The sequence below is a fragment of the Equus quagga genome, chromosome 20, assembly GCF_021613505.1.
Source record: "Equus quagga isolate Etosha38 chromosome 20, UCLA_HA_Equagga_1.0, whole genome shotgun sequence".
Taxonomy (NCBI): Eukaryota; Metazoa; Chordata; class Mammalia; order Perissodactyla; family Equidae; genus Equus; species Equus quagga.
In genome coordinates, this window is record NC_060286.1 from 562,432 (window position 1) to 589,225 (window position 26,794).

Genomic DNA, 26,794 nt, shown 5'->3' on the forward strand with positions numbered 1-26,794 from the left:
CAATAAGTTTAGTTAACTAACATGCACCATCTCATATAGATATAAGAAAATGTTCTTCTCCCTTGTGATGATAACTCTTAGGATTTACTCTAACAACCTTCCTATATATCATACGGCAGTGTTAGCTATAGTCATCATGTTGTACATCATATCCCCAGTACTTATCTTATAACTGTATGTTTGTACCTTTTGACTGCATTTGCCCAATTTCTCTACTCCCCACTGCTTGCCTCTGTTAACCACAAATCTGATCTCTCTTTCTGTGAGTTTGGTTTTTTGTTTGTTTTGCTTTGGTTTTTAGATTCCATATATAAGTGAAATCACACAGCATTTGTCTTTTTCTGACTATTTCACTTAGCAAAATGCCCTCAAGATCCAACCACATTGTTGCAAATGGCAGATTTCCTTGTTTTTCATGGCTGGATAATATTCCACTGTATATACATACCACAACCTCTTTGTCCATTCACCTGTTGATGGACACTTAGGTTGTTTCCACGTGTTAGCTATCATAAATCATGCTGCTATGAACATGGGGGTGCAGTATCTCTTTGATACAGTGTTTCTGTTTCCTTTGGATATATTCCCAGAAAAGGAACTGCCGGATCAGATGGTAGTTCTATTTTTAACTTTCTGAGGAAACTTCAAACTGGTTTCCACAGTGGCTGTACCAGTTTACAATACCACCGAGAGTATACGAGAGTTCCTTTTTCTCCACACCCTCGCCAGAATTCATCTCTTATCTTTTTGATCATCGCTATTCTAATAGATATGAGGGGATATCTCATTGTGGTTTTGATTTGTATTTCCCTAGTGATTAGTGATTTTGAGCACTTTTTCATATACTGTTGACCATCTGTATATCTTCTTTGGGAAAACGTCTATTCAGGTCCTCTGCCCATTTTTTAATTGGATTATTTGGTTTTCAGTTACTGAGTTGTATGAGTTCTTTATATATTTTGGATATTAACTCCTTATCAGACATACGATTTGTAAATCCTTTTGCCTATTCCATACGTTTTCATTTTGTTGACTGTTTTTTTTTTGCTGTGCACAATTTCTTGGTTTCATCTAATCCCACTTGTTTATTCTTGCTTGTGCTTTAGATGTTATATCCAAAACATCATTGCCAAGACCCACGTTAAGAGCTTTTTTCCTATCTACCAAACATTTAAGGAAGAAATTACACTAATTCTCTACAATCTCTTTCAGAAGACAGAAGCAAAGGCAATACTTCCTAATTCATTATATGAGGCCAGCATTACTCTAATACTAAAACCAAATGAAGACATTATAAGAAAACAAAACTATAGACAATATATATCGTGAACATACATGCAAAAATCTCGAACAAAATATTAGCAAATCGAATGCAATAATGTATAAAGAAAATTATACACTGTGACCAAGTAAGATGTATACCAAGTATGCAAGGGTAGTTCAACATCCAAAAATCAGTATAATTTATTACATCAAAAGGCTATAAAGAAAAGTCACATGATCATATCAACAGATGTAAAAAAAACCATGACAAAAATCCAACATTCATTCAAGTGTTGGATTCATTCATTCATAAAAACTCAATAAACTAGAATAAAGGGGAACTTCCTCAACTTGACAAAGAATATCTACAAAAAACCTTCAGGTGAAAATACACTTACTGGTGAGAAACTTGAGGTTTTCCCATTAAGACCAGGAACAAGGCAAGAATGTCCCCTCTCACCATTGCTTTTCAACATGGTACTAGAAGTTCTAGCTAACGCGAGAAAAGTAAATAAAAGGTATACAGATTGGTAAGGAAGAAAACTGTCTTTACTCGCAGAGGACATGATCATCTCTCAGAAAATATGGAAGTATCGACAAAAACTCCTGGGATAAATAAATGATTATAGCAAGGTTGGATACTAGGTTAATATATAAAAGTAAGTTGCTTTTCTATATACCAGCAATGAACAAACAGAATTTGAAATATAAAACACAATACTATTTACATTAGCACCAAAAACAAAAAATAAACAAAAAGAAATACTAGGTATAAATCTAACAAAATATGTGTAAGATCTATATGAAGAAAACTACAAAACTGTGATGAAAGAAATCAAAGAAATAAATAAATGGAGAGATGTTCCATGTTTACGGACAAGAACACCCAATACTGACAAAATGTCAATTCTTCTCGATTTAATCTACAAATTGAATGAAATCCCAATCAAAATCCCAGCAAGTTATATTTTATGGATATTGACAAACTAATTCTAAAGTTCATATGGAAAGGCAAAAGACCCAGAACAGCCAACACAATGTTGAAAGAGAAGAACAAAGTTGGAGGACTGACACTACCTGACTTCAATACTTGCTATAAAGCTACAGTAATCAACAGAGAGTGTTATTGGCAAAAGAACAGCAAACAGATCAATGGAACAGAATATAGAGCCCAGAATAGACCTACATAAATACAGTCAACTGATCTTGTCAAAGGAGCAAACGCAATACGATGGAAAAAAGATAATTTTCAAAAAATGATGCTAGACTTATATGACAAGAAATAACGTACAACTGGAACTTCACAATGATGTAAACTGTTATGAACTCAACTGAAAAAAGAAAGGCGCTAGGACAACTGGACATCCACATGCCAAAAAATGAATCTAGACACAGACCTTACACCCTTCACAAAAATTAACTCAAATGGATCATAGACTTACATGTAAAATTATAAAACCCCCAGAAGATAACACAGGAAAAAATACAGATGACCTTGGGTTTGGCAATGACTTTTTTGATACAACAAACACATGATCCATTAAAGAAATAACGGATAAGCTAGACTTCATTAACATTAAAAATTTCTGCTCTGTGAAAGAACTGTCAAAGAGAATGAAAAGACAAGCCACAGCCTAGGATAAAATACTTGCAAAAGACATGTTTGATAAAGGATTGTTATCCAAAATAAACAAAGAACTCTTAAAATAAACAATAAGAAAACAACCTGATTAAAAAATAGGCCAAAGACCTTAACAGACACCTTATCAAAGAAGATGTACAGATGGCAACTGAGCATATGTAAAGATGCGCCACATCATATGTTATCAGGGAAATGCAAATTAAAACAACGACATACTACTACGCATCTATTACAATGGCTGGCCACAACCCAGAACACTGATAACAACAAATGCTGGTGTATATACATCCATAAATCTGTACTTTCTGTTCAGTTTTGCTGTGAACCTAAAACTGCTCTGAAAAATAAAGTTTATTATTTAAAAAAAAATAGACAAACGATATCAATTCAAAAAAGAAACAGATGGCCAATAAAGACATAAAAATATACGTGACTTTATAAACTAAAATGAAATACTGTATTTTTCCACTCAGAGAAGCAAACACTAAAAACTGGCCATATTCAAGTGTTAGTGACAATTTGGGACAATGAGCTTTTTTTTTTTTTTTTTTTAAAGATTTTATTTTCTCCTTTTTCTCCCCAAAGCCCCCCGGTGCATAGTTGTATATTCTTCGTTGTGGGTCCTTCTAGTTGTGGCATGTGGGATGCTGCCTCAGCGTGGTTTGATGAGCAGTGCCATGTCTGCGCCCAGGATTCAAACCAACGAAACACTGGGCCGCCTGCAGCGGAGCGCATGAACTTAACCACTCGGCCCCAGGGCCAGCCCCTGGGGCAACGGGCTTTTATACATTGCCAGCTGGAATGTAAACTTGGGAGAGCAATTTGACAGTACTCTGAAATAAATTATGTGTACACTTAAAACACTTTCTACTTTCTACTTCTACGTAAACACTCGAGAAAACTACACAGCAATGGCAGCAACATATATTGTTTATGGATATATACACACACACAGATATAGATACATGCATGTGTGTATTTATGTATTTTTAAAAGTACTGGAAGTATACACACTAAACTTATGACAGTAGTTGCTTTGTGAAGGCAAATTAGGAGAATGTAACCCAAGAACTTTACCTATACTATTTAGACTTAGAAAAACTTTGGTAAAATGATAAAATATCAGCTATTAATTCTAGATAATAGGAATTAGGTAATTAATTATATAATTTCTTGTACTTTAAAAAATTTTCTCTTAAAAATTCAATTAAACATAAAAAACATTATAATTTCAGAGTCTTTAGATCAAAACAGTAACGTCCTGTATCTCTCCCAAATCTATGGTACAAGAAAGTTAGGTACCAGTAATAATGACAATAGTTCCTACTTTCTCTGATGGCTGAATACTTCCTGTCATATGACATAACTGGGTCAGCCAAAAGTAATCCAGATGTCATTTCAGAAAGCATAACCATTTCAGAAAGAACTACCATAAGAGTGTTCAAATTGCAGATTGGTTAAGGAAGACAACACTCATGATCATTTCCTTAGGAGCTGTGTCAGGCCTTCACTGGAGGAAGAGATACAATCTGCCTCAATCACTAAAATCAAATAGTGACATGTGAAGGAAACACTGCAAAAGCCAAATCCCTCTGAAAATAATGCCTGTTCTCTTCTCCTTCCCATAAAAACAAATTAAGTGATCAGAATAAAGTATTATAGAATAATAAATACCTGATATACTTCTAATAAGGAAAGAATCTCTACTAGATTCCTCCTGTTCCACTTTAACTCAACATTTCTTTATCTTAAGTAATATAAAAACTTAAAAAAATAAAGCAAAAATTTCACATACACATACATACACAGATAGCAACTCGAAGCTTATCCTTGAGATAAGCTACACGTCAGTCGTCAGTTACATATACATCACACAATTCCTACTTTCATGAAGAATCTGCCTAATACTTACTGAAAGTCTTACAGATGTCAGAAACAGCTTTGAAGACTCTATCAGAGAAATTCACTTTCACCTTCACATACTTCATGTTGGGAAGCTGCAGGCGAAGAAGTTTGTGCTGGGGGGTGAACTGAAGCTTTGCATCTGCCTGAATGCCATACTTATCCAGCGTCCAATGTGTCTTAAGAAGCCAAGTTCTTTTCTTTTCCCACCAGAGAGCATGGTCAGACCAATCTTTCTTCACATCTATTAGAAAAACAAACAAAATACTTAAAAATCACCAAGATTACTTTGAGAGAAATTACAAGCAGAAAACTAAATAAATGAGTATTTAATACAAACAATTAAATACTAAGTGCCTGTTTTGTGACAGGTACAAAAGAAATACTAAACAGCTAAGAAAACACACTCTCTGCCCTTGAAAGTCAGTATACAAGGTAGCTGAGGCAGAATACACAGGGTAACTAATAATGCTTAAATCAGGTACAACGTGGGACACACGGATGACAGAGAGAGTAAATACTATCTGTACTCATTCAGAGAACACAGAGAACCCTGGAGACTGGCATGGGAAGGATTAATAATGAAGTGGAGTTGGTGGGTTCTGAGACCAGCCTTGAGGAATGGACAATACTCTGATGATAAAGGAGGTGAGAAGGCTGACATTGTGAGGCCACAGAAGCGTGCTGAGGAGGGTAAGGAGTAGTGAAAAGTAAGATGGGGAACCAAAGTGCACACACCTACACTCCTAACTGAAGAAGAGAGCACAGAAAAGCACACCTCCATGAGGAATACTCTATAACCTAAGAGAAAACACACACAAACTACATCCCAACCACACATGCTGTCCAAAATCCATTCCAAGAAAAGTAACTTACAAAGTCACACTGTCCAACTTTCCCTCCCAATATATTTTGGTACAAGTATAACAAAAAACATTAGTATCTGTTAAACTGTCTTTAACAGCCTTATGCAATTAAATTAAATGAAACCAAATAATGAAAAGAAAGCAGTTTACAAAAGATTTGGCTACCCCCAGATAAGGCACATCATAACAATAAGCTTGCAAAATAAAATCCCACTTCATCTCATTTTTAAGATAGTAATAAAAGAGACTTTGTAGATCAATTATATGTTAAACTAAGAACCAAAAAATGGGGATATGATATTTCAAAAAAGAATAATTGCCAAAACAAAGCCTTCCAAGGGAAGAAAAAACCCTGGAGAACAATGTTCTTGCAAATAAAAACAAAAACTATTATCATGATTCTGATATGAAGCTCATTTTAATACAGCTTTAAAATGAACTGACCAACTTTAAGAAGATAATTTCAAAGTATATACTAATCTGGAACATTTTTTTAACACAACTTGTCTACCTGAAAGCCCCAGGTAGTAAAAAATCAAATTTCCACATTATGTGCCTAGAAACACATTCTATAATGGTGAAATTGACTTGATATAACTGAACTTCTCTTCACTATGGAAGAGACACAAGTGGAAAAAGACTTTCAATTCCCCAGACATTAAAAAAGCATTTCAATCAGTAACTATTCAATGGGAGAACTGTAGTTACTCGTGATGATACTGCAATTTTGAAATTTTAATGTTTGTTTTGGAAAAGCCCAGTCAATCATGTTATTTGAAGTGTGGCTCCAGAAATACACATAACTGCTATTTTACAACTACTCACCTAATTGTGACACAATGTATATAGTACCCTGCATCTTAAATTACTTTCCAGCACAGAATTTGTCAACTAAGTTTTAGAAATAGCAAATCTGGCAGCCAGCCCGGTGGCGCAGCAGTTAAGTTTGCACATTCCGCTTCTCCACGGCCTGGGGTTCGCTGGTTCAGATCCCAGGTGCGGACATGGCACCGTTTGGCAAAAGCCATGCTGTGGCAGGTGTCCCACATATAAAGCAGAGGAAGATGGGCATGGATGTTAGCTCAGGGCCAGTCTTCCTCAGCAAAAAGAGGAGGACTGACAGTAGTTAGCTCAGGGCTAATATTCTTCAAAAAAAAGAAAAAAAGAAAGAGAAAGAAATAGCAAATCTGTTCCAGCTTACAGAAGACAACCAAGGTTGAGACCTTTTCATATACTATGAAATAAATGGTCACACATGTTACAGATAGTTTACTTTTCTCTTCACGAACACAGAACCCGGGGCCAGCCCATGGTGTAGTGGTTAAGTTCAGCACGCTCTGCTTCAGTGGCCTGGGTTTGTGGGTTTCGATCCCGGGTGTGGACTTAGACTACTTGTCAGTCACGCTGTGGCAGCGACCCACATATAAAGTAGAGGAAAACTGGCACAGATACCCACATATAAAGTAGAGGAAAACTGGCACAGATGTTAGCTCAGGGCTAATCTTCCTCAGCAAGAAAAAAAAAAGATATACAGCAGGAACATACAATCAATAAATTTGCTCCTTTCAATATTTAAAAAAAAAAAAGGAATAGAGAACCCATGGCAGAAAAAGATAACTTGCAGAGAATGACAGTAACCAAGGACAGTAAGGCTGAGCTGAACTGAATTAACGGTAGGTAAGTACAAAATACTTTCTTCCCTTCCCTTCTGCTGTACTGTGGTGCCAGTGTCAACCATTAAGGAGCTACATCATATAGTTCCAGAGCAGGGAGAAGGGAGGACAAGGCTGTTCCCTGCTAAGAGTAATAATAATAAAAGGAGGAAAAGGCTGTTCCTGCTAATAATAATGATGATAATAATAATAATAATACAGCCTATAATTAAATCACTTGGGTTCCCCCAAAAGGCAATCCTGGGATAAGAACTTGGTGCAAGCAGCTTATTTGAGGTGAGGGAACTCCCAGGAAGCACACTGGAGGGGATTAGGAAAAGTGAAAGGGAGGGAGAAAAGCCGAGGGACGGTTCCTTCAGTGGTGCGGACGACTGGAGTGCAGTCCTGCGGGAGACCTTCTGAAGAATCATGTGCACACGCCTTAGAACTGTCCCACCAAGAAAGGAGAAGGCTGGTGTCTCAACCCACTTCCTTGGCTGAGGGCTGCTCTTAGGGCCATTAAATTCCCAGCACTTCCCAGCAGCCACCCTGCACTCAGGCAGAGCAAACTCACAAAGCCCAAAATATTTACTATCTGGATTTTTGTAGAAAAACTTTTCAGGCCCCTGATGCAATAAAATCTCAACTTTCCATCAATTAGATTACAAACTCTGACCTCATAAACAGGCACCTCCCCTGATCTTCCCCTTTAAAATCTGACCCTGCCCATCAATTCCACCTTGGTTTTTCACAGCAAAGGAGCAGCCCACCTAAATTCAGCAAGAATAAACACAGACAAGGAGGGCATACGATTCAAAGATTATGTACTAGACACCAGAGGAGCAATTTGTTTACCTCCAAAAGGAAAGAATATCTCTTACTGACAACATGGTACGACCACTCATCTTCATCCACAGAAAACAGCGAATAAGTAACAACATAGGAAAGAAAAATTACACCAAATAAAAGCAGAAATAGGACACCAGAAAAGATATGAGGTGTCAACTGTGCATGTACCAAGAGACAAAAACAGAGAAAAGCAGGCATTCTGATGCCAAAAGAAGTAGACAGTGTTGACGATGGAATGGCTGGACTATGGGAGCCTGTGACATTTTTTCAGATAGAGAATTTTTGGTGGCATTCTTGAAGACTCAACCTAATCATCTTTAGTTATAGAGTAATCACTACTACAAAATAAGAACAAACAGCATCTATAAGATATTTATTAATTCAATAAATATCTACCGAACATGTCCTATCTGCCAGAAGGCACTGTTCTAGTGCTGGAGACACAGTGACGAGAACAAAGCTCCAGCATCTTCAAAGAACGCCAATGTGAACAGAGTGAAGGAGGTGAAGAAAACAGGAGATGGCATCAGGCAGCTAGTAAGAAGCCTTGCAGGTCATAACGCTGATCAGCTTTTATTATCAATAGGAGAGAAGCCACTAGAGCAGTGGGTTTTCAGCCTGTTTGGCATCTGAGCAACTTTTCAAATACACTAATGCCTGGACCCAACCCAAACCACTTTCGGTGTGGGTCTGAAAATTGGTTTGAAGCAGGGGAGTGATTTATGTTTCAAAATCATGATAATTTTTTTTTTAAGATTTTATTTTTCCTTTTTCTCCCCAAAGCCCCTCAGTACATAGTTGTGAATTTTTAGTTGTGGGTCCTTCTAGTTGTGGCATGTGGGATGCCGCCTCAGCATGGCTTGATGAGCGGTGCCATGTCTGCGCCCAGGATCCGAACCGGGGAAACCCTGGGTCGCCAAAGTGGAGCGCGTGAACTTAACCACTCAGCCCTGGGGCCGACCTCATGGTGACTTATAAGAATTGCAGGGCAGGGGTGTGCACAAGTGAAACCGAGAGACCAGGCAAGAAGCCAATGTGGGAGTGGAAACAATGAAGTTTGAATTACAATGGCTAGGCAGAGAGGAAGTAGAAATAGGAATATAGACAACTTTTCCTGAGTATTTTGTTAGAGTGGCAAGCAGAATAATGGATGGTAGATGGAGAGAAAGGGGATGGCAAGTGTACGGAGTGTTTTTAGTTTTGTTTTTAAGAAGGGAAAGCTATTACAGCATTATTTAAAGTGACTGGAGTGATCCTGTAAAGCTCAAAATACATTTACAATTATTATCATTCTTTAACTGTCCCTCAGCAAAGTCACTGTGTCAGTGTCACTTCAAAACTTTTTACAGACTGGATTGAGCTCTCTTAAATATGCAAGACGACGTTTTCCCAACTTCTAGAAAATCTTTCTTTGGAGCTGACTTTGTATTATACAATGGATCCTAGTTTGAAACTAATAATATCTACACATCAAGTTCCACAATTGGTTCCACTCAGGTTATCACAAATATATAGCTATACTATTCAGAAGTAGCAAAAACAAATTTTATACACTGATCAAAATCCCAAGAAAAATAATGGTATGCCACCTGAGAATCATTCACTGAGGCAAACATAAGAACCAACTGTACGTCAAAAATACTTAAGTGCACAAATTGTAAAGCAGTATATCTCAATGCAATAGCTCTTGAAAGTACTTAAGTTATCTAGTATATTATAGCATACTTGACTCTACAGCGGCAAGTTAAACCGTAACACACTATGCAACCATAACTTGTATATATACTCTGTGCACAACAGATTTCAGATAGCAACACACACATTTATGTATTCCTCTAGTTAAAGGCTAAGTAGAACCATAAAAAAATTATGCTGACTTTAAAAGGAAAATGGACACCTAGAAATTATGAAAATAAATAATGGCAAGCAAAAGCAAATGCCACTCAGTCAAATAATGGTTTATTTTTGTGTGGTATTAGGATTTATAAAGGAAGTGAAGTTCCCTACATCTGCATAATCTAAAATTTTGGAACTTTCCATGCATGTAACTCCTCTCCATATTACAACCTAGACCCTGGACCATGTTCTAAATAAACAAACATTTCTGCTTTTTCAGAATGGCGGCCTTGGTGTTTCAAACACAGCATTAGACAAGTAAATGCAATAACACACTCAGACACATATAAGAATAATCAGGCCAGCACTTGCCACAGGAGTAGTTAGTAAGCATCACCAAACCAGACTTGTTTAATCAACATTATAAAACCATTCAAGGGGGAGACCATGCTCAACAACATGCTCTAATAGTCAAGTTTTCCAACCTCATGATTTTCAGTTATGCTCCAGCTATAGCTTAAAAAAAGCTACAGCTTTTATTTGGTACATTGTGATTTTAAAATTTTGTTTCTAGATTTTCAGAAGCAACGTACCATAAATACAAACTTTCTCAGAAACAAAAACTAAGGCAGAAAATGTACTATTATGAAGTTATTGTTTATTTTCCTTCTTTGGGAGAGAAAAGAAGGGATTTCATTATTTATAAATTTAGCCTATTTAGTAATTTTTTAGAAGTTAAGAACTACTTGGATTATTGTTTAATATACCTAACAAAGGTCTTACTTGTATAATAAAGTTTGGTAAAATATGTTAATTTTTCAAAATATTTTGCCAGGATTCTGGAAAGAATTATTCCTGTGTTCTTCTCTTATTTAACAGATCCAACCACGCTGTGCTCTGATGCACATAAAAATAACAATATCTAACAGGTACTCAAATTCATATCATTAAAATTGCAAATAGCTAAAACATTAACTAAAGAAATAAAACTCTCCTCCCTTGACTATAACAGAATGCTCCTCAAACTCAAGAAGTGGCTGCATATTTATTCTATAAAGATACCATGTGTGTATTCTAAGGAACTGAAGGCTTAGGGTTTCACTACTGGGGCCTTAGTATACAAAAATTGTTTTCTTCCACTAAATAACTTTTGGTATCATAGCTTTCCCCTGCTCCATGAGTCACAAAAGAAAAACAAATATTTCAAAAAGCTTTCTACTATAGAGAAAATATTACGCGCCTATTTATGTAATGATGGCTAGCTTAGAGTCTAGAAAATACAAGCACAAAGAAAGGGGATACACTATTGATAAACCGTATTTAATCTTTTCTTAATAGGGCTACCAATTCCTACTCAACAGTTTTGATACAGGCTTCTAAAATGCTATTATTTACTTTCCTTTAAAAAGAATTTAATTGTTTAAAAAATCAAGAGAATGCTAAATAGAATGTTAACCAAGTAACGTTTTTTCTTAGGTACCCACATTAAAAAAAATAACGCATTAGTAACAGTTTGCAATGAACAGAAGAGAAGATGTTAGTTTTAAGTGGCTTAGGTTTCTAGTTGTATATTTAAGAAATAATATTCATTCAGAAAAAAATGCAAAGTTTGGCATTCTCCTGACTTCCATAAACTGGAATCAACGTTTACACTGCATGAGACAGTCTCTGGGTGGGCAGCATCTTGCTTTAAATGCAAGTGCAGAGAAGCTTTCTGGGCACACGCCTTATTTTTGGTAGACAGGTATTTCTGTATTTTGCTAACATTCTTAACACTTTCTGCTGTTTCCTTTTATTTTAGGATCCTCTTGAAGCCCAAATTAGATAGTATAACTCATACCACATTCAAGAGTTTAGCCTGTCTTTACTGATGGCAAAGAGCACTTCAAGCCTAGTGTGCTGGTAACAAAGCTACTGAGCAGCTGCTTCTGACACGACTGCAAGCGAACTGTAACTGACAAACCAGCTAACGTCACAGGCCGGTGTCCTCCTGACCTCCAAAATAAGACTTTGAAATTCCTCTTCCATCATGCCATTCACCTTTACCATCTAGTCACTTATCTACCAAACTTAGACGATTTCCTCTCCTTCATTTCACAACCAGGCAGACTAAAACAATTACTATAAATTTCTGGCCAAGAGGGTCCAAGCTACCACTGGGCAATCCGACTATGTTTCTTCTCTTCTGGCCACCACTGTACTTCAGACTTCTCAACACTCCTCAAATTCCTGAGTATCTTCCTTCTCAGGAGACAACCGTGGATTCTACTTCAGAAAATACAGAATCCATCAGATGGGACTATTTTACCTGCATGCCAACCAAATCTACAAATCTTGCATTTGTACCTGCATGGGTCTCCTGCCTTTGCGTTACAACGAAAGAAATGTCTCTCTTCCTATTTATCTGAATCCAATCCCGCTACTATGTAGGCTCTGCTGCACCTCCCAGCTTCTAGGAACCATGCACTTCTTACACTGGCTCCCTGAATATCTCCTCCATTCCCAAGGCTTTATTTATTTATTTATATTATTATTTTTTTGTGAGGAAGATTGGCTCTAAGCTAACATCTGTTGCCAATCCTCCTCTTTTTGCTCAAGGAAGATTGGCCCTGAGCTAACATCTGTGCCAATGTTCCTCTACATTGTATGTTGGACACCGCCACAGCATGGCTTCATGAGTGGTGTATAGCTCTGTGCCAGGATCCGAATCAGCGAACCTGGGCTGCTGAAGCGGAGCACGCGAACTTAAGCACTATGCTACCGGGCCAGCCCCTCTCACGGCTTTAAATGGCATTTATACACTTACATTCCTAATTTTTCTCTCCAGTCGAACCTTCTGCTTGGAGCACCAGCTTTTACGTACTACTGCCTATCTTACATCTCCACCTGCATGTCTCACAGGCATCTCAAACTTAATATATCCAAACACAACCCAATTTTCTCCTGTCTCTACTGTTACTAAAGAGCACTAATCATCAACCCAGTTGCTCAGCCAGAAACCCAGAATGGATTCTTCTCTTTCCCCTATTCCCCACGTTTATGAGCAAGCCCTTCAGTTACACCTCCAAAAATCTCCACTTCAGTCTCCACTGGCACCACCCTATTTCAGGTCACCATCACCTCTTCCATGACTACTGCGACAGCCTCCTACCTGGTCTCCTTGATTCCTTCAGCACTGTCCACACAACACCCAAACTGATCTATTCAACACTTTCATGTCACACCTCTGCTGAAAATCCTTTAACAGCTTCCCATTGTACCGAGAATAAAATCCAAACGCCTTATCATGGTCTACAAAGCCCCACACAATATGGTCCATCTACTCCTCCTAACTGATCCTGTGTGTGCTGCTCTTCCTCTGCTTCAGCCACACTTGCCTTCTTTTTATTCCAAGAACTGTCTAATAAGTAAGCTCCTTCCTGCCTCAGTGGCTTTGCACATGCTATTCCACTCTTTGAATGTCTAATTCCCTCTCATCTTTCCAATTTTAAATTCCATGTTCTCAGAGAAGCCTTTTTTAACCACCCTAAGATGAGCTCTCCAATGTCCTAGGTCCTTCCATTTTTCTCTCTTTCAGTACAGTGTGATATGACTTATCAAAACTGAATTCACTTTGTTTGCTGTTCCCAGGAGGGGCAGAGGTGTCTTTCTTCCCTATTAGACTATAAACTCTGAGAAGACAAGGACAATTTCTATTTTGATCACCATTATATCCAGCACATAGCACAGTGCCTGGCACACAACATTTAATAAGTTAATGAGTTAAGTTAATGAGTCCTCATGTTGAAAATTTTAAAGATCCTTCATTATTCTAAGAAAATATTAATCCCAACAAGGAAACTATTCTTAAGCCATCAAGAAAAACAGTATGTAAGATTTATTAATTTAGTTGTATGTTTAAATATCCATTTTTATCTTCTTCAACTTCAGAATTAAAACATGCTTCTATGCTAACTAGAAGTGTGGCAGAAATTCCCCTGGACATGGGGAATCAAATGGAACTGACTTGTTCTTCTTTCCCACATCTAAAAATGATGAATTCCTGTGGTCAAGACAATCTCTACTGTGCAAAATGATTATATCCCAAAAGTTCATTTATAAGCCTTAGAATTCAGATTCACCACAGAGAAACATTATAAGCAATGGTAAGGTTCCAAATCAGACTGTTACCAAATCTAAAATAACCCAAAGTGTACTACTAGCAATATATACTATTCTGATCATACCATAAGGCTTTCTGCAGAATAGATGGTGAATGCTTCAACTTGAGATGTAAAGAAAACTCCTAGGAGTGGCATCTGCAGAGCGTGGGTCAGCGGGTAGAAGAAAGGGAATGTTGCTGCTAAGTGTGAGGGAGACAGATGTCTGCTCAAGTAGAGCACGTGGCTGCTCCCTCATCATCTTTCCAAACTCCATGAATTCACCTGCCTCCTTCCTCTTTCTCAGCTACAATTCCTTTACTAAGCTAATGACACTAGAAGGGCGTTAGCTTCTGCTTTCCTCTCCAATTCCTGAAACAAATATACAACTCTTCTAAAGTTTCTAATGAGATGTCATTGCCAATTGGTAGCACCTAACATATTCTCATTTAATTCTTACAAAAATGCCAAGTGGTAAATAAGTTATTATAATCCCTGTTTTGGAGATGAGAAAACCAAAGGACAGAGAAGTTACGTAACTTGGCCAAAGGTCACAAAGCTGGTATACACAGAAGATAGGATTTAAATCCTGATCAGTGTGACTTCACAAGTGGCATTCTTAAATAACACTTCATTAACCAAGATAAAGTTATTCAGAAGAAAAGGAGGTTTGGACATGTTGAATTTGAGGACAAAGGACTAATGCTAAGATTCACTTATATTTCACAGTAAAATCCTGATGATTATTACCCTGCACATTTCTTATAGGAAATAGACAGGTATTCAGGACTAAGAAAGAAGATAGACTGGACATCTACAGAGAGGTAAAGAGATTATTAAGCAAAGTGGATGCCAAAGAGAGTATGCTTCACCTAGGGGCTCTATTTCTTTCCTTCCCTTAACTTAGCACCTGTCTTTCCTATTCAGAGCTAAGTGACCTGCACGCTAAGAGGACTACTGTGGGGTAGATTTCAAGCAATCTTGAAGGCAAAGGGCTGCAGCAGAGAGTAAAATTCTGGTGAGCATTTCAACAAACTTTGCACAAGTCTGACATCATCACATCTTACTGCAACTTGCTTAACTTGTATCTTCTCACCACCAGTGTCACCAGGATGCCACGAGGCTCACGTAAATGTGTCTGCCCACCACCAGTGTCACCAGGATGCCACGAGGCTCACGTAAATGTGTCTGCCCACCACCAGCGTCACCGGGATGCTATGAGGCTCATGTAAATTGGCAAGTGAAAAGGTCCTCAGAAATCAAGCCAACCGAAATTCTTCTAACAGATAAGGAAATCAGGTCCAGTGGGCTCAGTAACTTGCTTGAGGCACTACAGTTCCTCAGTGACAGAGTCTAGTTCTCATAGATATCTAACTGATATATCAACTGAATAGAGATGGTCAGCATGCAAACATAGCTTCATAGACTAATATATGTTCACCTATCTCTGCTCATGGTAAACAAACACTGCCTCCCTGGCACACAGAAACCTTGTCACCAGAGACTGCTATTCCATTAGGGCCTCCCAGAGCTACCGTGAAGGGTCACTCAAACCATTCCATTCTTCTGTCCGATACTATCATACATTGGGATGTCAATTTATTTATACATAATGAACCCCATCCCCTACCATACACTTATCAGTTCATTAGAAGCTAATCAATTCGAGATATAGCCTAAGAAAGATAAGGGATTAACACCAGAAAATGCAGGACTGAACCACGGAAATTGTAATTCAAGTGAGGGAGAAGCTGGTTTTAGGAGGCCTGGCCTAGAACCAGTCAACACTACACAAGTTTCTCATGAGCTCACTGCCAAAATACCGAACGTGAAGGAATATTTATATTATGCACGTCTTTAACTGATTTAATAATGGCCAACTACAGACAATAGAACTCAAAAAGGTTATGGTTAGCAGCTGTGTAACTATTTTAGGGGCTGGCCCGGTGGTGCAGCAGTTAAGTTCACACGTTCCACTTCTCGGCAGCCCGGGGTTGGCCGGTTCGGATCCCAGGTGTGGACACGGCACCACTTGGCAAAAGCCATGCTGTAGTAGGCGTCCCACATATAAAGTACAGGAAGATGGGCATGGATGTGCACTCAGGGCCAGTCTTCCTCAGCAAAAAGAGGACGATTGGCAGTAGTTAGCTCAGGGCTAATCTTCCTAAAAAAAAAATTAAATTAAATAAATAAAAAATAAAAAATAACTTTTAAAAATGTAATTCTAATATGCAAAATTAAACTGAGCTTAAAACAAGTGAAGAAAAACAGGTATCAACGCCAAGAAGCAATCTAGAAAAACAATGTAACCAGTTTTATTTTTATATTAGAAATCAGATTTATATTATTATAAAATGAATACTCTATCATCTAAAAATAATTGCAATACTTTCCAAGTCATTCCTCTCTTCCTTGGTAAGACTGTTCTAGACAGAGAGACCAGAGGCAAATCCTAAATTATTCTTAATCTTATTCTAGAAGGACGACCCTCCCTTCCAGAACTACCCTTTATTCTAGAGGAATAACCCCCAATAGAATACTCAGCAGTGCATTCTACACTATATCACTACAACACTATAATCTACAACTTAATCAAAGTTTCTGTCATACAATTATCAGTATACTAGAAAGAAGTATATTCTTGATTTTCCAGTCATGAAAAACAGAAACAGACTGCTTAAAAAAAGTCCCAACACTAATTTAGCTGACATGTACTTCGGTTAATCAATAAAACGAAAAAAAGGCACACAGGCAATGAATCATGCAAATATTTTGTAACTCAGTAATTGTCCCCCGCTCCACACCCACCCCATGCAACAGCTTAAGGGAAGACTACCAAGATCATACAAATAGCAATTACATTAACCTAATCTTTAACTCCTTGAAAGTGGATATATCTCCAAGTCCTATTTTCCTTCCTCCTCTCAGTTTTTTCTTTCTATCCAAGTACTAAGTAATTTACCACTGGAGTAGCTTTCAATTTGTCCCTTCCTCTGCCTTTACATTGCCTTAGTTCAAGTCCTCAACATCTCTTGCCTGAACTACTATAATCCCATTTTTTACAAAACTGAGTTATCCTTTAAAATGTAAAATTGAGAATTTTACTCCTCTACTTAACTTTCCAAGTCCCTCTGCTGCTGAAGTGTTTTATAACCTCTTAACAGGTTATACAAATCTTAACCATCTATGCCCCACACTGGTCTAGCTAGTGTAAGAACTTGGTGTTTTGGGCCTCTTTAATTGGATACCTTTCCCTTACACGCCCCCCAGCCCCCACCAGGCTGACAAAATCCTACACAAAAATCAGCTCAACTTTTACCATCTCCGAGTTTTTACCCACCATCCTGTCAAAGTGGGTAAGTACATATTAGCACTCTGAATAATTTATCACATTTCGTTATAATTTATTTTATGTAACTAACTTCCTCCACTAGATTAAGGGTCTTTGATCTTATTCATCTTGTATCTCAAAGGCAGGGCCCAGGGCCTGCACATGGAATCAAACCTATAAATACTTGTAATATACAGGAAACATATAAAAGAGATCTAAATAATTAATGGGGAAAATTATAATTATTTCATGACAAAAATTTTTGCCAAACATTAAAAAGAATCTTACTGTTGGTTTTAAGTGTATATATGGAAACGAAAAAACAGTAAAACTGGTATTTAGTGCACTGTAATTTAAAACATTAGAAACACTGAGAAGTGTTACACTTCTCTGTAAAACCTTATCCAGGGTAGTTTAAATAATGCTTGCCTATGTCTTGGCAAATTATCACACTCCTTTCTAAGTCTGGATCAACTTTCAACATTTTATCTTTTGTACTTGCAATGTCATGAAACATCTCTGAGAGCTCCTTTAAGATGCAGTTGCTTTTACTGGTGTTACGTCCTCAGAGACATCTTCTCATCCTTTCTGTCACACGACTTTCCTCATTTATGCCCATAAATCTGCCTTCTCTGAATTCTTTTGGCTGTACATCTAGAGTCTCTCAAATGGTGACAGCACCCACATTCCTACAGTGAGCTATTTCTTCTATAACTCCATTCATATTTGATGCAAATTTCACTTCCAGCATTATCACTTTTTGTTTCTTTCCTGCACATTTATCTTTGATGGCCAATTTCTTCTTTCAATTACTCATTTTTGTAAAATATCTCATGAGTTTATCAGTGGAAGACAAAGAGGCAACACAACTACACACTTTGCTGTCTAGGCATGAACTGTATAATGGATATATAGCAACCAATCAGGGAAAGACTTTGAAGTAAGTGACATGATTGGTCACTGATCGTGATGCACATCTGTTATTTACACAGCGAACTGTGGACTGAAGAGCTAGAAGCAAAGTTTGTACTTCACGCAATTACTCAAGGCTAAAGTATGGCAGTAGGGGCCAACCCAGTGGTGCAGGAGTTAAGGTCACATGTTCCAATTCAGTGGCCTGGGGTTTGCTGGTTTGGATCCTGGGTGTGGCTCTAAGAACTGCTTGTCAAGCCATACTGTGGCAGGAGTCCCACATATAAAAAGTAGAGGAATAAGGGCACGGATGTTAGCTCAGGGCCAGTCTTCCTCAGCAAAAAACAGGAGGACTGGAGGCAGATGTTAGCTCAGGGTGGATCTTCCTCAAGGAAAAAAAAAAACGTATGGTAGTAACTGTAGGGGAGGAAGACATTTCCTCTAGCCACTCTGGGTCCTTCTGGCTGGAAAACGAATTCAATTCACATGAGACAAAATAAAAGGAGAAAATTAAATAAAGCTTTATAACATGTACACATGGGAGAGGCTCAGGCAAACTGAGCAACTCCCCAAAATGGCGGAAGTTCTCATCTTAACCACCACCCTCAGCTAAATACAAAGGAGGATGCTGGGGGTGGAGGGAGTCAGTTATGGGAGATTACCAGACAAGTCCAGTAAACAAGAGTCATGTTATTATGCACACTTGAGTCCTTGCCTTCCACAATGATGAATTTCTAGAGAAAAGGTCATCCCCCTTCTTCCTGGGAGAGAGAGGGAGACATCTTTACAGATGGAGATTTCCTTTACAAACGTAAATGTCTCTTAACAAAGGGTAAGTAAATTCTACTTTTCAGAGTTTCTCTCATGTCTGCAGTTTTTAAAAGTAACCAGCCCAAAATAATCCTCATGCCAAAGAGACATACCTTGGGGTGGCCAATTCCAGTTCCCCACATAACTAAAACGTGAACTGTGTTGTTGGATGACTGGTGTTACTCAACTAAACTGTGGTAACTGAAATACGTAATATTGAAAGATTTCCAAATATGTGTCTATGTCATATTTTTTTTAAAAATGTTTTAAATCTGTTAGCAGAAGCTATAAACTGCTTCAAAGTTTACATATTATTCAAATTGCCAACATATTGCAATTAAAGTACCTCATTCAATTTTAACTTAAGAAAGTTATTTTACAGTAAGGCTTACATCAAGACTGACTAAAACATATGAATCAACTAATTACGGAAAACATTTAGGAACTAAACTTCTGATAAAAAGTGACAAATAGGGACTGGCCCCGTGGCCACGGGTTAAGTTCATGTGCTCTGCTTTGGCGGCCCAGGGTTTCGCCAGTTAAGCTCCTGGGCACAGACAGGACACCACTCATCAAGCCACGCTCAGGCGGCATCCTACATGCCACAACTAGAAGGACCCACAACTAAAAATACACAACTATGTACCAGGGGGCTTTGGGGAAAAAAAAGGAAAAATAAAATCTTAAAAAAAAAAAGGTGACAAATTGATATTTCTTCAACATAGCTAACATTGAAAATTTAGGAACTCACTCATCAAAACAAAATAAAATCAATTAAGTTGATAAATTGCCTTTTGAAGTTACTCATAAAACCAATAATAATGTCTATCAATTTCAATTTATTATTTGATACTACAAAATATACTAACTCAAAGTAGTTGAGAAGCTTTACTGGATCACATAAACCATGCATGCAATTATACAGTGCACATGAACAGAAGGTATGCCAATTACTCATTTCCAGAGGTTAGGTAACTTCCTATCCAATCCTGAAGGCTTACTATCAATTTGGTTCAACTTCGCTTAGCTCCTAGAAGACAGGACTCAAAGTTCATGCGATGTCAAATGTCTGAGAAATTCTACGAGATAACCATCAGGGCTGAATTCATCAGTTAGTATTTGCGTCACAGAAGTACTAACTGGATTTGTCTTTTAAAGGTGATCAAAGGCACTAGCTATTCTATAGTTCAAAAAAGAATTAACTTAGTAAGAGTATTTTATTGCCTTGATATTTTAAATTGATCTCAGAAAGTACTAACAAATCCCAATACAGGACTGGAGTGTAGACTACTGAAAAAATATTTATTGGAATCCAAGAGGCTTATTATTACTTAAATCTTATGTTATTGACTTATACGTATGAATGAACTCGAAATTTGTAAAAATCTGATGTCTCTCCCTGTTTAATATCTTTTACTGGCGTCTCACAGCTCTTAGTATAAGGCTATATCTTTTAAAACCTGGCTTACAAAGGACTTGAAGCACTTGCTTGTTTCTTAAGCCTGTCAGGCCACTGCTTCCCCAGGACTGCTCCTCCGTCATCATTAGGCTTTTTCCAGTTCCTCAAACAGCCGTCCTCCCTTGCTCCACCTCTCCTGCTGGAACTTACCTTCTCTCAACCTGTTGTTCTTCCATCCCATGCCCCCATCCTAACATTCTCACTCTTCTGGCTAATTCCTACTCCACCTTCAGCTCTCAGCTTAAAAGTAATTTCCTCCAGAAATCTTTCCTTATATACCAGGGCAGATTCTCTGGTACGTAGTACTCTGATAACTATTTCAATTATCACAACAGCCCTCACACTATAGCACGCACTTACTTAAAGACTGTCTTGCCCTTAAGACTACAAGTTGAGTGAGGGTAAGGAGTAAGCTAATTTTGTTCACTTGTTGTCTCTCCCACTTGTAGTACAGTGTCTAGCATTTGGTAGGCTTTCATTTAAAATATTAAGTGGGTGAGTGAAGGAATAATGGAAGAAAAGAGAACATCATTTCCTCACTTAACTATATCTTCCCTCTCTATAATCTTATCTTCTGCTTCTCCAATCTAGTTTCAATACACCACAAACACTGCAATCCTCAACCTGGAATGCCTTTCCTCCTAACTTTTCGTCCTGGCCCTCTTCATATAAGGCCAGTCATGGCTCACGCTTCTCCATCATCTTCCTGTACCACTTATTCGGCACTTCACAACCAGACTGTCAGCTCAAAGCAATCTTCTGTTTTAATTTTGGTACTAGAAAGCTGCTCACATTGAGTGGGGACTATGCCTCCTTACGTAACACAATGCTTGGCTCTCCATAAATGTTTGCTGCTGCTACTACTGAGGAAGTCAAGTTCACGTATGTCTTTTACCCCCACAGAAGTCTCATGCTATATACCTCTACAACCCATCAAAAACAGAGTATGAGTGTACAGAATTTCTATCTTTATGCAGGTATGTCTACACATGAACGTCCCGTCTCACTCTAAAGCCCTTCTTTCCTAGTCTAAGTTTCTTAAGGCTTTTATTCCCCAAATTCATAAAGATACTCAACAGTGAGACACCCCAACAGTTCATTAGGATCCTCAATAAAATAACAATAAAATACCAATACTTACTCTGTGCCAAGAAGTGTCCTAAGCGCTTCACACACACACATTCATTTAATCCTCACAACAACCCTGTGAGGTCAGTCTATTATTATCCCCATTTTACTTAGAAGGAAACTACGTCAAAGCCACGTTAAATTACTTGGCACAGGTCACAAAGCTTCTGTGTAATGAAGTCAGCATTCAAACTCAGGCAGTCTGGCTTCAGGTAATGTATTCAGAGTTTAGAACTATTAAACGAAATTTACAAAAGCAAGAAAATAAGAAGGGGTTTCCACTTAAATACTAAACACAATGAAAATTTATTTATATAGATTATTTTAGTCCACAATTCAAAATTACGTTTTCAGTAGTATTTAAAAGATAACTGAGGATAACATTTTATTGAGCTCTTCCTGCAGGCATTCTACTAATTATCAGGGATTCTGTTAATCCTTTTAACACCATACTTAGTTCTTACATTAACTCCAAGAAACAGAGAAAGAAACTAAGGTTAAGTGAGATTAAATAATCAGGAGAGGTTAAAATAACATGCCAAGGTCATATATAGCTATAAGTGGCCAAATCTTAGACTAAGCTTTAAACACTAACAAAGTTTACCTTTTAAAGAAGTCATTTAACCAAACCAAAATATTAAATGTATTGGAAATAACCTTCATTTTACTATAGTTTATCTATAATTTTGTATATTACACATCTTCGTGATACTTTATATTACCAATAATGACAAAGGATAGCACAATAAAGTTAAAACACATTCCTAACGTAGTAGAGAATAAGTACATACCTTTACAAGAGACACATTCTCAATTTTTTATAAAATACTATTATTTCTCTGGCTCAGTAAAAGGAGAAAATTCACATACCACTAAAATAGACTGGACGGCACTCATCATCGTCGTCACAGCTGCAGAAGCTGTTCTCAACACTCCATGTGTACTAACTAAATTAACTCTTACAATAATTCTACGACAAGGGTACTAGTACTATCCTCACTTTACAGATGAGCAATCCTGGCACAGACAGGTAGATCACACACAGTGCAAGGCTGTTCAGCTAGAACACTGTCAAGTCAGGATTGTGACACAGTAGGCTGCTCCCCCCTCCCCCGCAGTCCATGCTCCACAACGGGAGCATTCTATCACAGCAACAGAGTTCATCAACAATTTAACAAAACTTTAAATCAACACAGCAATTGTTTGCTTTTTTTGAAGTTATTTGTAATTTCAAAGGTTATAAAATTCAAGAACTACATTAAGGAACATTAAGCTGGGAGGTTTGTAACCAGTGGACATCTTCACCTACGATCAATAATGCTGGTACTTTATTGGTGTTTTATTCATAACCCTGAGTGTTCCATTAAGAAAAAACTATCAAAATCATCACTACACTGATGCTTTGAAATTACAATTGATCTTTAAAATGCTGGATGTAGTCTTTAGTTACAGCATAATATAAAAATAAGACAGTTAAATACCAGGGAAAAGATTCACTACAGATTCGAAAGCAGATGTCACCTCCTCTGGGTGGGAGGTTATCAGCTCCCTAACCTTGAAAACAGTGGAAGGGTCGCCTAAGGAGACTCTGAAGCTGGCTGGTCTTCATACAACCATCAGATAGTAGCAGATAATCAAGTCTGAAAACTGAATTGTAAAAGGAAAGGAAATCCAAATGTAAACCTCACAATTTAACCATTTATTGCTTATCTGCTTCTCCTATAAACACTAACTGACTTAGAAGCAGAAATTATTGAAACTGAGAGAAAATACCACATTTCAAATTTTCACAACATTTTACTATGTAGTTACGTAACTAGGTGAGTCACTATGAATAAATGATGTAATATTCTCAACGAAGAAAAGTAGACCAGGATTTGAATAATGACCCCTTTATCCACAACAGTATTGTTTTAGAATATCTTCTAGCTTAGAGTTGCCATATTTGAAAAACAATTTTCAAAGAACTCTAATAACATTAGAAAAGGAAGGGAATAAACTTAAATGAAGGCTTATTCTGTATTAATCTACACTGTACAGATAAGCAATGAGATTCTCAACAGTGAAAACCCTGTTTTGAAAAGGCAAAAAAAAAAAATCACAGCTATTAAGTGGTACGGCTAGGACCAGAACTCAGACCTAGTTAATTCTTTCTATAACATTAACCCCTGAAACTTTTGACTAATCAAAGATGCTCTAATACAGGTCCATTTTTTATGGTTAAAGTTCTAAAATTCTAAGTTTTCTAGTAGAATGATGATAAATCAGTTTTCACTGGACTATTTTACACCTCAGATTCTATCAAATTAAAATTGTAATTACATTATTTTAAATTGATCTGATGCAATTATTTCCTTTCTGATACATAATCATTACTATACCCCCATATTCCCCCTGTTAACATATAAAAGGAGATAGAAGCGATACAACTTATAGGACAAAATCTTTGCGACCTTGATTAGGCAGATTCTTTACATACGACAATTTTTAAAAAGCCCAATCCACAAAAGAAAAAAATTGATAAAATGGACTTCATGAAAAGTAAGAACTTCTTCTCTTTGAAAGACAGTGTGATAAGAAAAATGAAAAGACAAGCCAGACTGGGAGGAAATACCGCAAAACAGGTATCTGTTAAAAGATGTCTATCTAAAATATATTAAAAACTCTTAAACTCAATAAGAAAACAATACAATTTTTAAAAAGTAGGCAAAAGATATAAAGACACTTCACTAGAAAGATATACAGACGGAATATAAGCATGTGAAAAGCTCCCCAACATCATTAGTCATTAGGGAACGATGCATTAAAATCACGAGATACCACTATCAGATTGACTAAAACTAAACAAAAATGAAAACACCTGATAATACCAAGTGCTAGGGAGGACTCAGAGCAATCGGAGCTCTGACAAATTTTCTTAGTTCTCATACAATGCTGACAGGCATGCAAAAAGACGTGCCCACTTTGGAAAAGTCTGGCAGTTCTCATAAACTTAAGCATATAATTAGGATACTATCCGGCAATCGCACTGCTCAAGTTACCCAAGAGAAGTTAAAACATATGTTCATGGAAATGTTTACAGCAGCCCCTTTCATAATCTCCCCAAACTAGAAACACCACAAATGCCTTTCAATCGGTGAATGGCTAAGCTGTGGTACATCCACAGAAGAGACTACTACTCAGTAGTAAAAAAATCTCTCACACACACACAGGAATGCTTCTAAAATGTATTAAGCTAAAAAACAGTTTTTTAAATAAAATAAAATGTATTATGCTAAGTGAAAGAAACCAGACTCAAAGCTACATACTGTATGGCTCAATTTATAATATATTTTTAAAAAGGCAAACTATCAGTGGTTTTCAGGAACTGGGGTTGAAGGGATGGGCTGATTGTAAAGAAACACAAGGAAGCCTTTTGAAGTGTTGGAAAATACTGCATGTTCACTGCGGTAGTTTTACATGACCATATATGTTTGTCACAACTCTGCACACTATACTAGAAAGGATGAATTTTACTGTATGTAAATTATACTTCAGTAAGCTTGACATTAAGAAAAAAACAAAAAAAATTTATGCAAATAATTTGATACAACTGAATTATAATGGATACGAATTTGTAACCACAAACTTAACTGTAGAAAGTCACATCTCAAATAAAGAAAATTACTTTAAAATACTCTTCTAGAATATTTGTTTACTTCACACTGGATATATATACACCATTTTGTAATGTACCATAGTATTAGCATTATTTCTGCTTCAGTAAAATAACTATTGAAATAAAAATACTGCATACATTAGCTTTTCTGTGAAACCACTTTCATTAGTTTCTAAATGGGCCCAATGTTTTCATGTGCCAAGAAACAATCTTTCTTTTTTTTAATTTATTTTTAAAGATTGTTTTATTTTTTTCCTTTTTCTCCCAAAGCCCCCTGGTACAAAGTTGTGTATTTTTTGTGGGTCCTTCTAGTTGTGGCATGTGGGATGCTGCCTCAGCATGGCTTGATGAGCAGTGCCATGTCCAGGATTCGAACCAGTGAAACCCTGGACCACAGAAGCGGAGCATGTGAACTTAACCACTCGGCCACGGGGCCGGCCCCAAGAAACAATCTTTATATCATTCCTTTGTTATAACTGAATAGAAAACATTGCTCTTATAAAATGCATGAAGTGAAGAATTTACTACTAAAGGCTGCATGGCTATAAATTTTTCAAATCTCTGGAATACCATGATCCACTTACAGTTCCATTCCATTTCAGAAATCTCATGAAAACAGTAGTTAAATAGCTCTTTGCTACATTACAGAGGCAGGTGTGTGTTTGGAAGTGAGAGGAAGGGTGGAATGAGAGGTGTGTCTCTTGTTGATTAGGGGTGAGAACACGAAGCAGTTCCAGACTAAGCTCCTTCTGAGGAGTACACCCTCCACTACTGAAACCTACTAAAGTCCAGTAGTCTAATTTACATTTTAACTCCTTTTAAAAGTTTTTTTTCCCCCAGTTCAGTATACTCAGCGACTTTCAACATCACTGAGAAAATAGTCACTCTCATTTGTATAGCACACGCATTATATAATGTACTTTCATATGTACTATCTCATCAAGACCTATGAGAAAGTTTTTTTTTAATTGCCATTTTACAGATGTCAAAACACACTCAGGTTGGATTAGCTGTTCAGATCACACAAACCAGCAAGTGGCAAGGCCAGAATGTTGTTTCCTACTATTCTGTGTATCCATTAGCTTCTACCACAGTATGAAGACAGTCGACACTACAGGAAATCTATACCCAATGATGTCTAAAAATATTATCAATACCTTATCTAATAGTAAGCTAAGAAGAAAACTGAAATTCAAAGATAAAGTATTGAAAAAGAACCTATAAAAATATCATTCTGGGGGCCGACTCCGTGGCTGAGTGGTTAAGTCCGCGTGCTCCGCTTTGGCGGCCCAGGGTTTCTCTGGTCCAGATCCTGGGCGCAGACCTGGCATCACTCATCAAGCCACG

The 26,794-nt window shown here is 37.3% G+C and overlaps 1 protein-coding gene across 4 annotated transcripts in view; it reads right to left on the reverse strand.

The window, feature by feature from the left end:
• Positions 1-26,794, reverse strand: part of FERMT2 (FERM domain containing kindlin 2) — a 73,660-nt gene that overhangs the window by 40,889 nt on the left and 5,977 nt on the right. For all 4 annotated transcript variants that reach the window (XM_046647416.1, XM_046647417.1, XM_046647418.1 and 1 more), the window contains exon 2: positions 4,818-5,051. In XM_046647416.1, coding sequence (XP_046503372.1) covers positions 4,818-5,051 — 234 coding nt within the window. The remainder of the gene's footprint in view (positions 1-4,817; positions 5,052-26,794) is intronic.